The sequence below is a fragment of the Micropterus salmoides genome, unplaced genomic scaffold (genome assembly GCF_014851395.1).
Source record: "Micropterus salmoides isolate LMB-PRFRI ecotype aquatic unplaced genomic scaffold, ASM1485139v1 Ms_hic_scaffold_9, whole genome shotgun sequence".
NCBI classification, from domain to species: domain Eukaryota; kingdom Metazoa; phylum Chordata; class Actinopteri; order Centrarchiformes; family Centrarchidae; genus Micropterus; species Micropterus salmoides.
In genome coordinates, this window is record NW_024044681.1 from 16,299,536 (window position 1) to 16,319,221 (window position 19,686).

The following is a 19,686-nucleotide window of genomic DNA, read 5'->3' on the forward strand; positions in this document are numbered from 1 at the left end:
TTAAAAAACAAAGGATGTTGTGTTTGTTGAAAATCCTCCTGAGTTTCTCTGATACTCCAGACACGTATGGAATCACAATGTTGTTCCATTTGACCTTCTTTTCCTCCTCCCCTATAGTTTTGTTCTTCTTGGATCTTGTGGCTGTTTTCACAAAGGTCCATTTAGGGTATCCACAGGCTGTAAGTGCCCCCTTCAGGTGTTTCTGTTCCTTCTCTCTGGCTTGGGCACTTGTTGGTATGTTTTCCGCTCTGTGGTGTAGTGTTCTCATGACCCCTAGCTTGTGCTCCAGTGGGTGGTGTGAATCGAAGAGTAGGTATTGGTCTGTGTGTGTGGGCTCCTGTCCTCTTCAATGTTGATCTTCTCGTGTGAACTTGATGTTGCTGTCCACAGAGTTGATGTGTTCTGTGAAGGCTTGCACTTCCTGGCTTTTAATTTTGACCCAGGTGTCATCCACATACCTTTACCAGTGGCTTGGCGCTGTTCCTCTGAAGGAGTGTAGGGCTTTGCTCTCCACTTCTTCCATGTAGATGTTCACCACCGGTGAAACCATGGCACAGCCATGCTTTTGTCTGTAGAATCCTCCGTTGTACTGGAAATAGGTGGTGCTGATAATCGGCCTGAGTTGGGTTACTTCTTTGTGTATCTTGGGTAGTCCATATATGCATGGAATGCTTCTCCAGGATTCAAATGGTAAATTTGTTCACGGGAGATGGTGTTGTCTTTCTGTAGCTGTTTTAGACATTCTATGGCCTTTTTCTGGAAACCACTGGTTGGGTCTCGCCTCAGTGTCTCATATGTGTTGAGAAGTCCTTTGGATGAGGGACGAAGCGTCTTCTAGTATCTTCAACTAAGTCCAGTTGCCCTTGACTTTAACCTTCTTTGGATAACTAAGACCTGGATGACTGAGAATCTTCACAGACACCTAATATTGCCTACAATACCTACAGTATATACCAATATATGTAGGTACTGGGGAACAAGATCTGAAGTTATGGAATAACTGGGTGACAACTTAATCACTTTTATCTACTGTGTACTTTTATTCTTTTATAACAAGGTAACAAGTATGGCCATAAAACTGCGCAAAATCTCTGCATTTGGGGTTAACACTCTATCCTTGAGCCTATATCAGTATATCACCTATAACATGTACCTAACCCAGGCTATCTGGCCACAATAACCACCAAACTAATTCCTTGATCAGTTGTTCTATGCACCAAAGGACTTTGGTGACCCGCGAAAAGTGTATACCAGGGTTTTATACAAAGTCTGAGACTGTGGGCTTCCCCTTAGATTAAGATTAGGAAAGGCACCCCAGAAGTCATCACTCATCTTCCCTGAAACGTCCAGATTTTTGCTCAGTTGTATTGTAAGATAAGATAAAAAGGCATTCAAATCTCATTAATTACACTGATTACAAAAAGCAAACAAACAAACAAAAAAACCCCTGAATAAATATGAAACATCGAAGAAAAATCACAAGACCTCCGTAGGGTAGGACATGCTTCATTAGTTATTAAATTACAATACAAATTACATGAAAATCATTGTATCAACAAGATTTTAAATCCAAGTTTTCTGCTAGGATGGGTGAAGTAAAAATAACTAAATAAAAGGTTCAAAGGTCGAAGCATTACATACGTATATGCATCACATTGAGTTTGTGTTCTCAGTCCCTGTCAAATAGCTGTCCTTCAGCAGAGAGATTTCTGACCACATTCAGCCTCTAACACCTGCTGCATCTGCTCATCTCCTGTTTCGCATTCACATCCTGATAATGGATAAAATGACATAAATTTATTGGTAACACTTTGTTTGCAATTTCATTCGCATGATAAACAACAAAAACAGCATGTAAGGGTATTATAATGTAACAATTAGCTATCATGCTATAAAAATTTACATTGTCAGTAGAAATTTATTGCACAGCCACAAAGATTGGTTCCATTAGGGATAGTGCTGGCACAGAACAGGGAGAAGATGATCACCTGGAATTGTCCCCAATGACCCAGGTTGTGTTTATCATAATCATTATTTATCCCAGAATTATATTGTTTTTATTCCAACTGTCTTCTTTTGTGTCTTCCTGCAAATATGTCTTATCTACAGCCCCTAAAAGTGCAGCCGACAAAATGTACTGTGTCTGTAATCTCAGTAGATCATTTAATGGTTTCAAACACAAATAAAAAGTTACTTTTCCAAACCACTGATGATTGAAAAATTGTATGATTTCACCTGCAATAACTTTAACTGAGACCATGATATTAACACTCCAATGCATAATATTTTCTATTTGAAGGTATGTTTTTTTAGATAAGTAAAGTCTTGTACGTCGTATTATGAGTGTCTACATATTCAGTTGGTATTTTATTAGGAACAACTAGCCAAAACTAATGCTTTTTCAATGCAACAGTCTTGCAATAAACCCTTACTTCAGTTCCGCAGTAGCCTAATTGATCAATATAGGGCATATCAAACTACTGATACTGATTAGTTATAGCTGAAGACAGAGAGGGAGTAAAAGAAAGAATGCAGAAGTCTTGGCTTTTCATTACACCACCAGTCATCCATGCTCTACTAATAAGAGTTAATCTACTCTACACAGTAGCACCTCCCTTATTCCTGCCTTTTCTCTTTCTTATCTTCATATCTTAATCTGTCTGTTTCCCCCTTACTTTAACTACATAAAAGCAGTGTACACTGCTTTTATGTAGTTAAAGAAAGGGGGAAAGAATTTCTTGAGTTAAAAGATTACTTTTTAACTCACAAGTTAAAAAGTAATCTTTTCACCCAAGAAATTCTGTTTCATTATTTAAACTCACTTTAAGACAGCATTCACTTTCTGAAGCAGAGGCCCCATTTCATTGAAAGCTCAAGGTATGTTGAAATAGTATATGTACAAACTAGTATATGTGCTTGAAGCAGCACCGATTGCAAGTATTTTGTTATACAATTAATTTCTGTTTGTGTCAAAGTTTTACTATAAAGTTTTATATTGTAATTTGTAATGTTAAAACAAATCTTTGCTCTTTGTTGCACTGATACAATACAGTGTATGACCACCCTGCATTAGTTTAATGTAAATTGCTTTTTAATTACTATATTTCAGGAGTATTCTACTGTGATAGAATAAATCATTCAATATCTAAACAGAACAGCTATCACATCACCACTATTACTACCACCACTACAGTTTTAACTTCTGCTGCTGCCTACATATATACTATGAGCACCAACCACTATTACTTCCCATGATTGATGCTCTCCAGGATCTGACCATGGAAACTCAGCCGAAAACACAGCGAGTGAAAACAGCTGTATCTGCTGTCTGTAAAATCCCGCTGCTCTTTGTGCTCCTGTACCTCTTTGTGTGCTCACTTGACATTTTAAGCTCTGCCTTCCAACTGGCTGGAGGTAAGCAGTCACTTTCCTCCATCAACATTTTCCTCATTAATCTTCTCCTTTGCAGTACTCACAGTAACTCACACTGCCATTTAGATCCATTTTAAAATATAGCAACATAGACATAGACACGTAATTCTCTGTTTTATTTACTATTTTAGATACCAAGTTTGGTTTTAAATGTCACACTGTTTGTCTCTTCCTTCCAGGCAGGGTAGCAGGAGATATCTTCCAGGAAAATGCCATCCTGTCTAACCCAGTGGCAGGGCTGGTGGTGGGAATACTTGTGACAGTGTTAGTCCAAAGCTCCTCCACCTCCACCTCCATCATAGTCAGCCTTGTCTCTTCTGGTTGTGAGTTAAAATATTAACAATTCTTCAGCAATGTTAGTTACGGACAACAGAATACCACTTATCTTCTGTTCAACTAATCCATAAAAATGTATATATACAAATTATGTCCAATTATTTCTTCCTGTTCAGTACTGGATGTTCAGTCAGCGATTCCGATCATCATGGGCTCCAACATCGGAACATCCGTCACCAGTACCATTGTTGCTCTAATGCAGGCTGGGGAGAGAGATGACTTTGAAAGGTACAGCTGTGTGCGTTTATAGGTATTTATATAAAACAATAAAAAAAAAAATCCTTCTGAAATTGTGATTCTTCCAGGGCATTTGCTGGAGCTACAGTCCACGACTGTTTTAACTGGTTGTCTGTCTTGGTGCTCCTCCCTCTGGAAGCTGTGAGTGGCCTTTTGAGGCGACTGTCAAAGGCTGTGGTCGACACACTACAGCTCAGTACTGGAGAAGAAGCTCCTGAACTTCTTAAAGTCCTCACTGAGCCGCTCACTATAATGATTATCCAGGTACTGTGTCTGCATATTTCCATAAGCACAGGAAACATTTTCTTTTACTATTCAAGACAGATACAGAAGCAAATTCAGAAGAGAACAGTCCATACGGAGTAATCAACAGATGCTCTTCAGACAAAACGTTACCTATTTGCACAATTATTCTAAGATCAAAAGGTTATAGATTCGACAGAGTTTGCACAATTATTCTACATCAGTTGCAGACAGCAGCAGCAATAAACAAGGCAAAAGTGCACAGGGGCACAAGATAAAAAATGTAAGATATCTGAAAAAAGCAATTCATTGTGCACACCTCATTAAAGGACACAAAGGTGTTATAGTTTATGGTGAGACCCATCTGTCTTAACCAAACTTACAAGTTGATTACCAAACAAAATATAACCATTCCTGATGTCATACCAAGACTCTGTGTGTATGTAGCTGGATCGTTCAGTCATTACAGCCATCGCTACAGGAGACCAGAGTGTGAGGAACAAGAGTTTGGTGAAACAGTGGTGTCAAGCCCCAACCGTGAAGGTATTAGTGCGATGCAATGTCCCATTTTTAATGTCATGTTACTCACTTTTAGCTTGCTGTAAAATAATGTGCTCATTTTACAAAATTTTTAGAGACCATGCACATCAGGCTCATGTGTTAAATGTGCAAAACTATAATTGTACTAAATATGTTACTAATGCTACTGCTGTGTTACATTTTTAAAGTGTCCCACCACCTCTTTGCTTTAATCTACCTGTTTATCATTCCTGACAGGACAATGAAACATCCTGGGGAACACACAACCTTTCCGAACACACACAGAAATGTACGCCATTTTGTCTTTTTTATTTCTGTGATGTTAAGCTTTTAAGTTATCTTTGATAAAATAACATCTCTCCTCTCTCATACATTTCCCCTTCTACTGGTGTGTTAACCACTATATTTAACTTGTGCACCAATCATCAACATGCACTACAAAATGACACACAGTAAGCTGGAAGTTTTTTTTAGGGAGTGGCTGTCATTTCTCACTCAAACAATCTTGTTTTTTCCATGAAATTGTTATGACATCACATCTCTCTGTCTCTCTCACTGCCCAGGTAGGCATCTCTTTGTGAACTGCTCTTTGTCAGACTTGGCCATAGGTCTGATCCTCCTGGCTTGCTCCCTGATGGTACTGTGCAGCTGTCTGATACTACTGGTTAAACTACTCAATTCTCTGCTGAAGGGCCAGGTGGCCAGTGCTATTAATAAAGTTGTTAATACAGGTAATATACACTGGGAATATTAAATCTATCTTAAATACACCATAGCTAAACCCATAAACAATAACATAGAAAATGTACAGGAGGATACATCCATGTCCTGTCTTTTTCTATCCTGTAGATTTCCCCTACCCTTTTACCTGGCTGACAGGTTATCTGGCTCTATTAGTAGGAGCAGGCATGACCTTTTTGGTTCAGAGTAGTTCTGTCTTCACCTCCGCCATCACTCCTCTCATAGGTAATACATGCATGTATGCGCACACACACAGACACACACACACACCCACACAATGTGTGAAGTGATTTAGTGGTTTTGTAAACATTTTTGAAATACAAATATATCATTTTCTTTACTATGTAAAGAAAAATATATTGTTCTTTAACATGTATTGTACATGAAAATAAGCAGCGCATTCGAGCAACATTCAACTCTTGCTTTCAACCAGAATCAAAAACAAATCACCACCTCAATGCCTTTACAGTTACATGCAACACTCGCCTGCTAGCTTGGTACAGCATTAACAGGACTGTAGCAGATAATGGTTAAGCATGTTTGTTAAAATTCCTCCATGTGCTGGCTATTTTTTCAGTTCCAGACATACTTCTGTCTAATATGTTTTTTTGTTGTTTGGTAAAGTTACTGACATCTTCATGTCTTTAATACATATAGTGCAAGGAGGTGTAAAATGATCATAGAAAAGAGACTGGTAATACGTTTAGAATATTTCTGCCATGTCTGTTTAAAAATGTGTTTTTATTTTTTTCTGCCTTCTAAACACTCTTGGTTCCTGAAAGTCCAGTGATAGATGGGTGATTACTGGTTCCATTGTTTATGCTAAACCTGAAGCATAACTTTTTGTCTTTACCCTTTCGACTTTGTTACAACCTCCATGAAAGCTAGGTTACCCATTGACATTTTAAGTCCTATTTTGACCTTAGTCCAATACTGATGTTTTAGCTACCTAACTGTAGCTAATACAGTTGATCATTTTTATTTTCATCTTGTATCCTGTCTTATTGTTTTTTTAACTACAGTGATTGGACACATTGTTAATCATACTATGAATCCTCAGGGATTGGTGTGATCAGTATTGAAAGAGCCTACCCTTTAACCCTGGGGTCCAACCTTGGAACCACTACAACAGCTACACTGGCAGCATTGGCTAGTCCGGGAGATAAGCTAGCTGCTGCCACACAGGTATAAATATATACACACATACACATAGACACACAGGTGAAGAAAAAAATAATACATTTGACCACTGGAGGTTAAAATATCAAATGTAGTCCCCCTGTCTCTCTCCATGGTGCTGACATATTCGCTGACATTAGCAGATTGACACTAAGAAAGCATCTAGCGTCATAGAAGCCTCATAAAAAAGCACTATGGTCTTTGCAACCACCAAGCAATACTAACAACCATATAGCTACGCCGCATTAAAAACCAAGTTCAAGTTCTTTTTGCTCAATTGGCAAGCACACTTAATATTTAGGCATTTTAAAGTTTTCAGTATAATTGAAACTAGAGCTGAAACAATTATTCAATTTGTCGATACAAAGAAATCCCAACTTCTAAAGATTTTGGAGCATTTCTCTGTTTTATGTAATTGTAAGGTAAATATCTTTGGGTTCTCTACTGTTGGTCAGATAACAAAAGACATTTAACCACAAGACATCACCATGGGCTCTTAGAAATTACAATAGGCCATTTTTCACATTGCTTCCATATTTAAAGAAGCACACAGCATGTGCTTGCTTTTTGTGGTTTATACTGTAACTTGTGAAAGTAAAGAGACAATGATATGACTGAACATGAGGTTCCTGCAGCTTTTCTCTCATTTCTGTCAGATACATCTACATCTTGTTGTCATCGGGCCCTGTTTGACTCACTTTTCTGTAGTTTTCTCTTTGTCTCAGGTTTATGCTGGCATCTTTTATTGTCACCCCCTCTTTTGTTCCAGGTTGCCATATGTCATTTTCTCTTTAACCTCCTTGGTATCCTGCTGTGGTACCCCATACCAGTCACCCGCTTACCCATACGCATGGCTTGTGCCCTTGGCAGCCAAACTGCCAGGTATGATGAGCAATAGTTTCTGTTTTTAATCACAAACCAACAAAATATTCTATTTTTAACTACAACTCCACAATGAATTAAACAAAGGAACATAACTCCCATGACACAGGTACCGCTGGTTTGCTGTTTTGTACCTCCTCCTCTGCTTCCTGCTGCTCCCATCCCTTGTGTTTGCCCTCTCCATGGCTGGTTGGAAGGTGATGACTGGAATTGGCGTACCTGTCATTATGTTGATTATATCTGGTGCAACAGTAAACATGCTTCAGGCACGCAGACCTGATTGTTTGCCACTTAGACTACAGAACTGGGACTTTCTTCCGATTTGGATGACCTCGCTGCAGCCCCTTGATGATGTCATCACAAGGATGACCCTGTGGTGCAGGCAGGGAAGAGGTACATTTCTTTTAGTTACCTGAATGAATTAACTGTATTATTTAGCATTTATATATATTCTCTCTCAGCACAGATTTACCTCTTAATGGTTGCTGTTCCTGAGAGTCTGACCCTCTCCTTGGTGTTTTTTTTCCTAGGTTGGAGTTGCAAAGGAAATGATGGCCCAGTAACATCACTGGAGGGCATTAATGTCAACCCTGAGAGAAAAGTCAGGGAGAAAAGGAGTCAGAGTGGGGACAGACAGGAGAATGATAAGAGCTGGCAGAAACAAAAAGGACTGGACGAACTTGGATGTTGTGATCTACAGTACAATGAGGAAAACAACACAGCAATCAATGGGTCTTCAGAGAATAACATATTTAACTTGGTTGCAGTAAGGTCCATAAAGAAAAACACAAACATAAACAATCAGAGAACTCAACTGAGCAGCACTCACTTGTAGTGCTACTATTTTGTGTCTAATGTGTGCCAGACGTTGAATTTAAAGACCTGTTGGAGGTCACCACTGACTTTTTTTTTTTTTTTTTTTTACAATTGTGAAAAAGATAATAAACGTTTTGTCATCGGATTTGTAACTGGTAGCATCAGCTCACTGAATTGTAAGACGAGCTGTAAATGAGGGGCAGTTGGTCTGAGTGAAGTATGAATAGTTAATAAATAATTATTAACAGACTTACTTTTATTTGCAGGAGGTAAATCCTACCTGTGATAACTTGTTATAATTATTTATATGTATGTATATGAAGGGGAAGCCAGGTGTAAAGCTGCAAATCAAATTATATAGAATTAGAACTGAAAAGTATTGCAATCCCTTCCTTGTTTTTTTTTTCAGTGGCAACTGAAAAGCATGCTTTAAATGTTGGTGAAACTGTGGATGAGGCAGAGAAGGAAATAATGTTTTAACTGCCTCACACATGATTTTGTTTCATATCATATGTGTCGCCTGTGAGAAATGTTTGTCATGCAGATGCTGGTACTGTAGTAATGGTTTAAATAAAAAGTTTGAATATACGGTACACTAAGAGGCAAGAAGTGTTTCTTCCCATGTTCTTTGCAGAAATAGAACACCTCACCTCCAGGCAGGTTTACAATGTGTTTACAACACAGGTAAGTGAATGGTACAACTACAATAGTAGGTCTCCATTAGAGCCCGACTGATAAAGGATTGTTAAGACCAATAACAATTTTGATATTTGAGGATTTTAAAATCCAATATGTCAATATATCAGCTGATTCTTTTTTGATGTTCATTTTTTACTCCTTTTCAGAAACACATAACACAAAAGTTATCCCTAACATTTATTATTATGTGAAGTTATGAGACCTCACCAAGACCTTTAAACATTGTTGATTAATTAATTAATTAATTAATTAATTAATTAATCAACACTGGAAAAGAAAATGTGGGGACTGAACTGAGTGCAACGACCTCTCTAGTGATGTAGTGATTACTAGACAATAAAATAATTTCCAAACCAGAAAGCCTTGGTGAATGAAGAAGTGAGGGCTCTATCCAGAGCGAGAACAGGTGATAAAGAGGCTTATACACCGCCAGTGAAAACTGGCATCAGCAGAGACTAAAGAGAAAGGTCAACACCAGCATCACCAAAGATTTGTGGCAGCCCATCAAAAACATCACAGGCTTTTTATGCTCGCTTTGATCTCCTCCACATAGAGTGAGCTGTAAAATCTACACCACCTCTAGAACAACAACCACTGTCAGTATCCACCGCAGATGTGCTGAATGTAAATATGAGTAAAGCTGCTGAGCCTGATAACATCTCAGGTTGTGTGCCAAAAACCTTTTCCAATCAGCTAGGTGATGTTATCACAGAGATCCTCAACATATCACTGCCTCAGGAGAGGGTTCCCACTTGCTTCGAGACAGCCACCATCATTCCTGTACCTGAAAAGTTTGCAGTGCCTAGTCTCAATATCTGCCTCCCTGTGGCACTCACCCTCATTCTGATGAAGGGCTTTGAGAAACTACTTCTGCAGCACATAAAGAACAACATCCCAGCCTGGACCCTCACCAGTTTACTTTCAGAAGCAAAAGATCAACAGAGGATGCCATCTCCACTGCAACTCCTCTCAGCCCTCACACACCTTGAGAAAAACACCTACATCAGAATGCTGTTTGTGGATTTCAGCTCAGCATTTAGCACAACCTCTCTGATAAAACTGATCAGCAAACTCAGCACTGTTGAGTACCACACTCACACTGTAATTGGATATTGAACCTCCTCACAAACACTCAAGACAGTTCGGATGGGCGGCTATACTTCCTCCACTCTAGTGCTCAAAAAAGGACGTGAAAACACACTCCTGTCTACATCAGTGGAGCTGAGGAGGTGCAGGTGAACAGTTTCAGGTTCCTGGGAATCAATATCACAGAGAACCTGCCATGGTCATCTCACATCTCCACACTGGTGAGGAAAGCCCAGAAATGGCTATATTTCTCAAGGAAACTTAAAGCTAAGTTCTTGTCAACTTTTACAGAGGAGCAGCAGAAAGCACCCTGACTGGAAAAATCACAATTTGGCATCGATGGCCTAGGGCTAGAGTGCCCTGCAGCGTGTGATTAAAACTGCTCAGAAGATCATTGGTACCCATCTCCCGAGCATCAGTAATTTCAGCGAGGTGAGGTGTGCAGAGCCCAAAGGATACTAAATAATAATAACAATAATAATAATCTTTATATGTAGAGCATTTTTTAAAAACAAGTTACAATACAAAGTGCTTTAACAAGTGTAAAGACAATAATACCCAAAAGACAATAATACAAAAACAATACAAGATAAAAGCATGAAAACATTGAAAAGACTAAAATACACATTTAAGATAAATATAAAATTAGTAAAATACAATAAAATAAAAGGGATAAAATAAAGTCAAATAAGATCGGGAAAGGTATCGTTTTAAGAAGGGACTTAAAAGAGTTCACTGACTCAGCTGACCTGATTTCCTCGGGCAGGCTGTTCCAGAGCCTCGGGGCCCTGACAGCAAACGCTCTGTCCCCTTTAGTTTTCAGTCGAGACTCTGGAACAGACAGCAGACCTCTGCCCGAGGATCTTAAGGTACGTGCTGGTGTGTATGGGACTAAAAGTTCAGAAATACAAGGCGAGAGGCTTTAAAAGTGATCAATAGAATTTTAAAGTCAAATCTAAAACATACTGGGAGCCAGTGTAATGCAGCTAAAATAGGAGTAATGTGGTCATATTTCTTTGTTCTGGTTAAAAGCCTGGCTGAGTTCTGGACAGTATGGAGTCAATCAATAGATTTTTGGGTTAAACAGGTGAAAAGGCTGTTGCAATAATCCAGGCGTGATGAGATGAAGGCATGTAAAATGGTCTCGGTGTCCTTAGAAGTTAACATAGATTGAATTTTTGCTATATTTCTAAGTTGATAAAAACATGATTGAACAAGCTTTGTGGTGTGCTGCTCGAAATTTAAATTACTATCAAACCAGACACCAAGGTTCTTTGCAACAGGCTTAATGTGATTTACTTGGGAACCAGCAGATGGCCGTATTTGTTTTGCCATCTGCTGAGACCCGATGACCAGGATTTCTGTTTTGTCTGAGTTCAGCTGGGGGAAATTATTTGACATCCATTTTTTAACTTCACAAAGGCAGTTGTTAAGTGAACTCAGCATTCCAGGATCTGTGGATCTGACGGTCAAGTACATTTGTGTGTCATCAGCATAAATATGAAGAGAAATGCCATGTTTATGGATAATATGTCCAAGGGGAAGCAGATACAAGGAAAACAAAATGAGTCCTAAGACCGACCCCTGAGGCACACCATATTTAACTGGACAGAAGGTCCAGGAGTACCAGGACTGAGCACATGCCATCTTCAGCAGACATTAAAAGGTCATTGGTGACTTTAAGCAGGGCGGTCTCAGTGCTGTGGTACTTCCTGAAACGAAGGTTACGATATGGTAACCCTAGTTCTATTAGCACAGGCGGAGCCCTCTAATGGACTCTTTGGGTACTACCTCTCTTCCTATCACACGCACGTACTTGCCCACTGAAATTTTGAATACTGTAAGTAGCCGACCAATTGGACGTCGCTACTGTACGTGCGTACCGTATAAATAGTGGTGTCCTCACTGCTCAGCATCCAACCAACCCTTCAGCAGACGGCGGTGGAGCGGCAGGGCTCCATCGTAGAGGGCTCTGCCTGTGCTAATAGAACTAGGGTTACCATATCGTAACCTTCGTTCTATCTCACACAGGCTCCGCCCTCTACTGGACTCTATGGGTACAGTGGGTGGAGCCCGATGACTGTCCGCCCAGCCGCGACAAGCCACAGCTCACCTCACTGACACGATCAGCCCCAGGTCACCAGCCACAGGCCCTAGGCTGCCTCCATCCTAAGCGATGGGGCAGTGGGCCACCCCTCAGAAAGGTCACTAGACTGCTAGGGGTTTGGCATGACCAGATGGATCTGATCCAGCCAGATCCAGCACCTGCACTGTCCTGACCGCTACAGGGGACATCACAGTCAGTGTAAGAATGTTTTCCCCGACAACCGGTAGTCTATGGTAGACACCAGTCTTCTTCCTCACAGATCCTGAGTCGCACCTGCAAGCACAGATCCTGAGAAGGAGCCCGACACATCCAAGAGGTAAAAACGCACAAATGGACATGGTGAAGACCACGATGCCGTTGTGCAAATCTCCTCGACGCTCACCCCGTTGAAGAGGGCCGTTGACACAGCCACACCTCGTGTGGAGTGAGCCCGGACCACCGAGGGTGGGTCTTTCCCCGCCTGCACGTAGGCCTGTGAGATACAGTCACAAAGCCATCCGGCTAGGCGCTTCTTGGATAGAGCTTTACCGATCGCACCGTCACCAAAGCAAACAAGCAGTTGATCAGTGCGTCAAATGGGGGCCGTGTGCTTCATATAATGTGTCAGGGCGCGCACAGGACACAACAGATGCAGCCTCGCCTCCCTAGGCCCAGGGTGGGGTGGAGGGTGGAAGGCATCCAAATGTATGGTCCTCGACCTGAACAAGCTTCTTATGTTCTTAGGAACAAAGGAGGGGTTCGGTCTTAACACTGCTGCACTGTGGTCACCACGAAGCAGCATGCAGCTGGGATGAACCGACAGGGCCCACAGCTCACTCACCCTCTTGGCAGAGGTGAGAGCCAGTAACAAGGCTGTCTTGAGAGATAGCATCTTCAAGGAGGACTGTTCCAGGGGCTCGTAGGGGTTTGACCTCAAAGCCTCTAGTACCAGTGGCAGGTCCCACTGGGGTGCAGAGACACGTAGCACCGGTCGTTGTCTCCTCACACCCTGCAGAAAACGCTTCACGAGGGGGTGGGTGAAGACAGGTCTGTCGCCAAACCCCTCATGACAAGATGAGATAGCTGCCGCATACACCTTAATGGTTGAGTGTGACAGTCCCTTCTCCATTAGGCCCTGCAAGAAGGAAAGGATGGATCCCACTGAGCGGGTTATGGGATCCATTTCCTTCTCAATGCACCAGTGCTGAAAGCCCAGCCACTTAGCTTTGTAGCAGGAAGTGGTGGAGCCTGCCCTCTCCGCCTGGATGGTATGTACCACCTCTGCAGACAGCCCAGCCTGTCTCAACCTCTCCCTTTCAGGAGCCAAACCTGGAGAGGTTGGCCGAGCACCGGCAGCGTGCATATGGCGCCTGACTCTTGTGACAGAGCCCCCCAGACCTGAGGCACAGGCCAGGGCTCCGTCACTGCCAGCTGCGTCACCTCTGCGTACCACCCCGCCGATCTGCGGCTGGGGGCTACCAGGATGACTGACAACCCTTCCTGTCTCACCCTCTCCAGCAGGGGGGGGGATGAGATGGAGTGGGGGGAAAGCATACAGCAGCCCTTTTGGCCATGGCGCGTGTGCAAACGCGTCCACGCCCAAGGGCGGGCTGTCCTGTGGTAGGATCGAGAACCACAGCGGGCAGTGGGTGTTGTGCCGTCTGGCAAACAGGTCCACCTGCGCCGTCCCGAAGCAAGACCAGATCTGCTGTATTATATCGGGGTGCAGTCTCCACTCGCTCTGTGGGGGACCGCCCCTCGCCATGAGGTTGCCCCCCCCTGTTCTCCGAGCAGCCCATGTCCATAGGTCCTCTGCTAACGTCAACAGAGCTGCGGATCGGACTCCACCCTGTCTGTTGATGTAGGCGACTGTCGTGCGGTTGTCTGTCCTCACCAGCACGTGCCTGCCCTGGACTAGGGCTTTGTGGTGCTGGAGGACCAGAAAAACCGCCTGGAGCTCCAGTTGGTTGATGAGTCGGCTCTCCCCAGGAGGCCACACACCACCCACTGCTCTCCAGAGACGCATCCGTGAACACCGACACGTATGAGGATATCCGGCCGAGCGGTACCCCCGCCCTCAGGCGATGTGGGGACCCCCAGAACCGCAGGTCCCTCTGTACTGACTGGGGGGGCGTCACCATGCATCGCTTGTGCCTCTTGAGGTTTAGATGCAGGCTGGTAAACCAGCGTTGTAGCCGCCGCATGTGTAGCAGGCCCAGGGTAACTACTGGATGGGCTGCTGCCATGAGCCCCAGCAGCTGCATTACTGCCAGCGCCGTCACAGCAGTTCTCAGCTGGAGCTTGCGGACCGCTTGAAGAAGGGTCGTCTGTCTGAGTTCCGACAGATGAGCTCTCAGGCTGGCTGAGTTGAGCACGACCCCCAAATACTCCACCTCCTGGCGGGGATAGGGGGAGCTCTTCTCCCAGTTGATTGCAAAGCCCAGGTTGTTCAGATGCAAAATCAACTGAGCTGTGTGGAAAATTGCCCATTGTTTTGACCTGGCCATGACAATGAGGTCGTCTAAGTAGAAAAAGACTCTCATGCCCTGATCGCGCAATGGCAGCAGTGCGCACTTGCTGAATGTGCGTGGGGCCAGTGAGTAGCCGAAGGGGAGTCTGGTGTATTCATACGCCACCCCCTGGAAGGCAAAATGCAGAAACTTCCTGTGTTTCCGGGCCACCTCGACATGAAAGTAGGCGTCTTTCAGGTCTATGGTCGTCAACCAATCGCCGGGCTGCACTAGCTCTAGCAGTTTCCTGAGTGTCAGCATGCGGAACGGTTTCCGTGCAATATGCTGGTTCAGGTAGCGGAGATCCAGGATGGGTCTGAAGCCTCCAGTCTTCTTGGGGACCAGGAAGTACGTGGAGTAAAGACCCCTGTACGTGTCGTGGGTTGGAACGACAGAGATAGCCTGTTTCTTGAGGAGCTGTTGAATCTCTGTGGCCAGGAAGTCCACCTCCTCCTGAGAGGACAGGTTGGCTTCCTTGATGCCCTGGAAAGACGGTGGGATACGTCAAAATTGTAGGGAGTAACCCCGCCTCAGTGTGCCGTCCATCCAGTCTGTTGGCTTGCAGCAGCGTCTCCATTCCGTGTGGAAATGAGTCAGGGGACGCGCTGTTAGCTGAGGAGTGTTGTGGATGAAACGCTGGAAAGCTTCCTCAGCCCTCACCGCCGCCAAACCCTCCATGAATGGGAGTTTGGCCCAAGGGGGGCCGCAATCGAAAGGGCCGAAGTCTCGAAAAACCCTAGCGGATTATGGTGTCCTAAACGCACCGCGACCGAAGTCTCGAAAAACCCGAGCGGATTGTGGTGTCCTGAACGCACCACGGCCGGTCGCTCCATTGACGTCATTGCCTGCGACAGTGTTGTCGTAGCGTCTACGGCGACACGTTCGCTATCAGCAGAACTGTCGAGAGGAGAAGTGACGAGCCGGGGAGCTCTCCTCTCCACAGCTGTTGGCCACTGTGGGAGAGATAGTTTCCCCTCTGCGGCCAAACGGCGCAGCACGCCCGAGCGGGTTCACGTAGGCGCGCTGGGAATGCAAGCTAGGATCAGATAGCTGCATTGTGCCGTTTCTATGGCAAGAGCGGCTCGTTTCTCGGGCCGTCATGCCGCGGAAGCGGAGTGTGTCGCAGCTCAGGCAGCGTAGCAAGCACTGTGGACGCCCAGGCCGCACCACCATCTTGTTTAGCCTAAGCCGGGAGAGCGGTGTGGGCCACGGGGCAAGCCGTTAGCTTAGCGTCGGTGTACGCGCCATGTTGAAGTGTCGTGTTCAGCACAACACTTTGCTGGGAAGGGGTTGGTGGGGAGGAATTAGCTCTTTGGGGAATGTAAGTTGTTTTAATCAAAACATTTTGTACATTTACACCCTTGTCACAAGCAGCACACAACTTAAAAACATAGTGGCTTGGACATGAGACGGAGGGGAGGGGCTCGGCAACATCGGCCGGCTGCTCTCCCTCCTCAGCCAGTCATTTAAGCGGCCGCTTCTTCCCCCAGCCACAGGTAGGCTGGCGGGGGGGTCTAGGCTGCTCCTCTGGCCGCGATGTAGATCCCCTCGCCTGTGTGGGATGTCTCGGGGAGGGCGCGGTGCATCTGTGGATCCGCCCTGAGTAGCCGGTGATGAAGACAGCGGCGATCTGGCTTGGCGGCGAGCACGACGTCTGAGGGTGGCATTACAACGGCGAAGCTCACTGCCCTTGCCGTGAGCCAGCGGCAGGTGGCGACTGAGCTGCGCCTTCTCCTCCTCCAACCTTCTGAAGCGCGGAGTAGCGGAGGATATGGAGCCAAAGAGGCCGTCAGATGAGATGAGGGCACCCAACAGCTCCTCCCGGTCCTTCCCATGGAGAGCGGTAAGTCCCAACCACACGTGGCGAGAACCTACTGTGGCCAGAGACATGACGCGCCCCGCAGCGGTGGCCACACCCTGGACCAGGTTGTTCATCTGACCGATGGCTCGGGGCAGGAAATCCACCTGGTCCGATGAGGGGGGGGGGCGATCGGGGACTCGGATGCCGCCGCGACGCCCAGCACACCCAGACAGCTGCACGCCCAGTTGGAATATTTTTTCAAAATACTCCAACGTCCCCCTGTCATGCGCCAGCGGCGGGTGGGGCCTCCTTCCCGCTGACCAGCCAGCAGAGTGAGGAAGAAGGTGGGCAGCGAGGGCCTCTTCCAGCGGGGGCACGCACGGAACAGCTGTTTCAGTGTGGCCCTCAATCAAACCCGCAACGGGTGCCCTCGTCCGCTGCGGCTCTGCCCAGGATGCCTCGGCGCACTGCCAGATATCTGGGAGTGCCGGGGAGACGAAGGCGGGCTGAATATATAAGAATATGTCAATCACCTTGAATCATTCACCAATGGAGCAATCAAACTAGGTAACGCAATGAAGAGACACTCTGGAGATTATCTATTGGAAGAATTTGGATCTAACGGTGTTTTGCTGAAAAGAGTTAATGTACATCTAGAAATACAAGGTAGGTGACAAAAAGGGTAAACATTTAAGTGTCAGTGTTTTTTTTTATTTTTTATTTTTTTTACAAGAACCAGATTAGACTACAGCTGAGCAAGAGGACAAATACATTAGTGTCTAGTTTGAGAAACAGATGCCTCACAATTCCTCAAGTGGCAGCTTTATTAAATAGTGCCCAGTAAACACCAGTCTCAATGTCAACAGTGAAGAGGCGACTCTGGGATCGTGGCCCTCTAGGCAGAGTGGCAAAGAAAAAACAATAGAAACTAACTATTTACAAACTACCAGTTGAAGACCTGTGAGGATCTGTTCTGGTTCCACAGCATTGTACGATCTTCAGTTTCTTGCTAATTTCTCGGATTGAATAGCTTTCTTTTCTTAGAACAAGAATAGACTGACCAGTTTCAGAAGAATGTTCTTTGTTTCTGGCACTTTTGAGCCTGTAATGGAACTTGCTGATGGTCCAGATACTCAGCTTGATGTTATTTTAATGGATAAAAATGCTCTTTTTATTTGAAAATAAGGACATTTTCAGTGACCCCTTTTGAACTTTTGAATGGTAACCTATGTTTCTCTTACAGTTCCAGTGTCAAAGCCAGCTGTGTCTCAGATATGCTTGTCACCAGAACAAATGAACATCACTTGCTCTTCTGAGGGAGATGGAGTAGAGTTCATTTTGACTTTGGACCTGGGAGGCCACAGCTAGTCCCCAAGCAGCTGGATAGCAAACATGCAGCAACTGGCTAAGAATAAAATTGAACAAGATAGACCCAGTGTATCAAAAAAAAAAACCACTGTAAAGGTACAATGTTTAAAGAATGATGACATCTTCATGTTTGCTTATTTTGTAGTTACAAATAAACATAAAAGTTTTAGATACATGACTTGGTCCTATTGTGATTTTGCCTTAGTGAGAACAACAATATGGAGGGCATCTTACTAAATTCCCAAAACATCCAAACTATCTCCTCTCATGTAGAGTAGCAAATGTTTAACTTGAAAGATCCTCCACAGTGTTTTAGTCTTTAACCTATTATAATGATAGACATTAGCCCTACACTTGGAAACGCGTGAAATGTTACTCTCCTGTTTTATGAATAACTATGACTTTCTCGACTTTCAAAAATATCTTTTAAATTGACATACATCATATGAGTATTTCAGGGCACAGTTAAGATGGATTAAAAAAACAAGTTGTCTCTCGCCATTGACTTAGGCTACCGTACATATTTACAAATGTACTTACATTTACATTTAAAACTACTGTACTACAGTATACATTTCAGAGAAAACTATTGTATTATTAACCCAACACAGTTATTTGTCAACTAAAGCTACTTCAACTAAAGCAGGTGAAGGATGGCTATAGGAGCGCTGATTTGAGGCCAGTTTGCCTTTTGTGTCAGTGTGAACTTTTGGGTTTTAGATCGCCTCTTTCGCCTCCTTCATTCTTCTACATCTACATTCTGAATTTGCTTTGTTATTTGTTATTGTGTCTGGCATTGTATCAGAATTGTTAAAATAAACATTTATTGAAAGACATACTTTTCGTAATTATCAACAAAATAAATAGATTTCCTTTTCACTCTAGTCTAGTGTGTTGCTTTCATTTGACCACTGGGTGGCGCCAGAGGTCCCCACATGTAACCAGAAAGTAATTTCACTCCAGTACAAGTACTGTACAATTTTTTGTGTCATTGTAAGTTTAACTCACACTGTAATTTTTGGTTTTTGAAGCAAAGACATAATTTCATCAAAACCAAAGGCACAATAAAAAAAATGGTCTCTTTCCTGCAAGCTACAGTACAATGACTGAAGCAGAGCTTTGTTCAAGCTAATACTAGTAGTAACATTGTACTAATATTGCTGCTGTTAGTCTTACTATTACTTTAACTTAACTACTACTGCTAATGCTTAAATTATTACCACTAATACTATCTAACTACAAGCAGCATCATGACACAGTCATTATCACTATTAATAATATTAATAAATCACTATTTTTCACATTCCCCATGAGACAAACAGTAGTAGAAACAATTAATTGCCTCTTGTTTTACTTAATATTTTGAATGCTAAGCTATATTTTGAAAATAAAACGAGTTCCCTGTCTCTCCCTTCCAAAATTATGTCACCCTAACCCTGTGGTAACGCTGGTGGTGGGGATACTGTGTTAGTCCAGAGCACCTTCATCTCTACCCACTTCCATTATAGCCAGCCTTTTCTATTGTGGTTGTGAGTTCCACTGACAATAACACTGAATGTAGCTGGATTGACAAAGTGAGAATTTATTTAAACTCACCTCCATACAGAGCTATTTACGTGTATTGTGTCTCTGTCCATGGTGCTGATTAAGTCAAATCTCTCTTACTAGTATCAAATGTAGCTGTCACTACTGCTGCTGATGGTATTAACGGTATTAGTACAAATTTTGTG

The 19,686-nt window shown here is 43.7% G+C and overlaps 1 protein-coding gene across 1 annotated transcript; it reads left to right on the forward strand.

Moving 5' to 3' along the window:
• Positions 1-2,810: 2,810 nt before the first annotated feature.
• On the forward strand, positions 2,811-8,981 carry LOC119895972 (sodium-dependent phosphate transport protein 2A-like). Its single transcript, XM_038709415.1, has 13 exons — positions 2,811-2,877; positions 3,270-3,414; positions 3,612-3,755; positions 3,885-3,996; positions 4,074-4,269; positions 4,696-4,791; positions 5,026-5,077; positions 5,352-5,519; positions 5,638-5,754; positions 6,590-6,714; positions 7,478-7,590; positions 7,700-7,983; positions 8,121-8,981. The coding sequence occupies exons 2-13, from the start codon at positions 3,279-3,281 to the stop codon at positions 8,423-8,425; spliced, it is 1,848 nt and encodes a 615-aa protein (XP_038565343.1). The 5' UTR covers positions 2,811-2,877; positions 3,270-3,278; the 3' UTR covers positions 8,426-8,981.
• Positions 8,982-19,686: the final 10,705 nt, after the last annotated feature.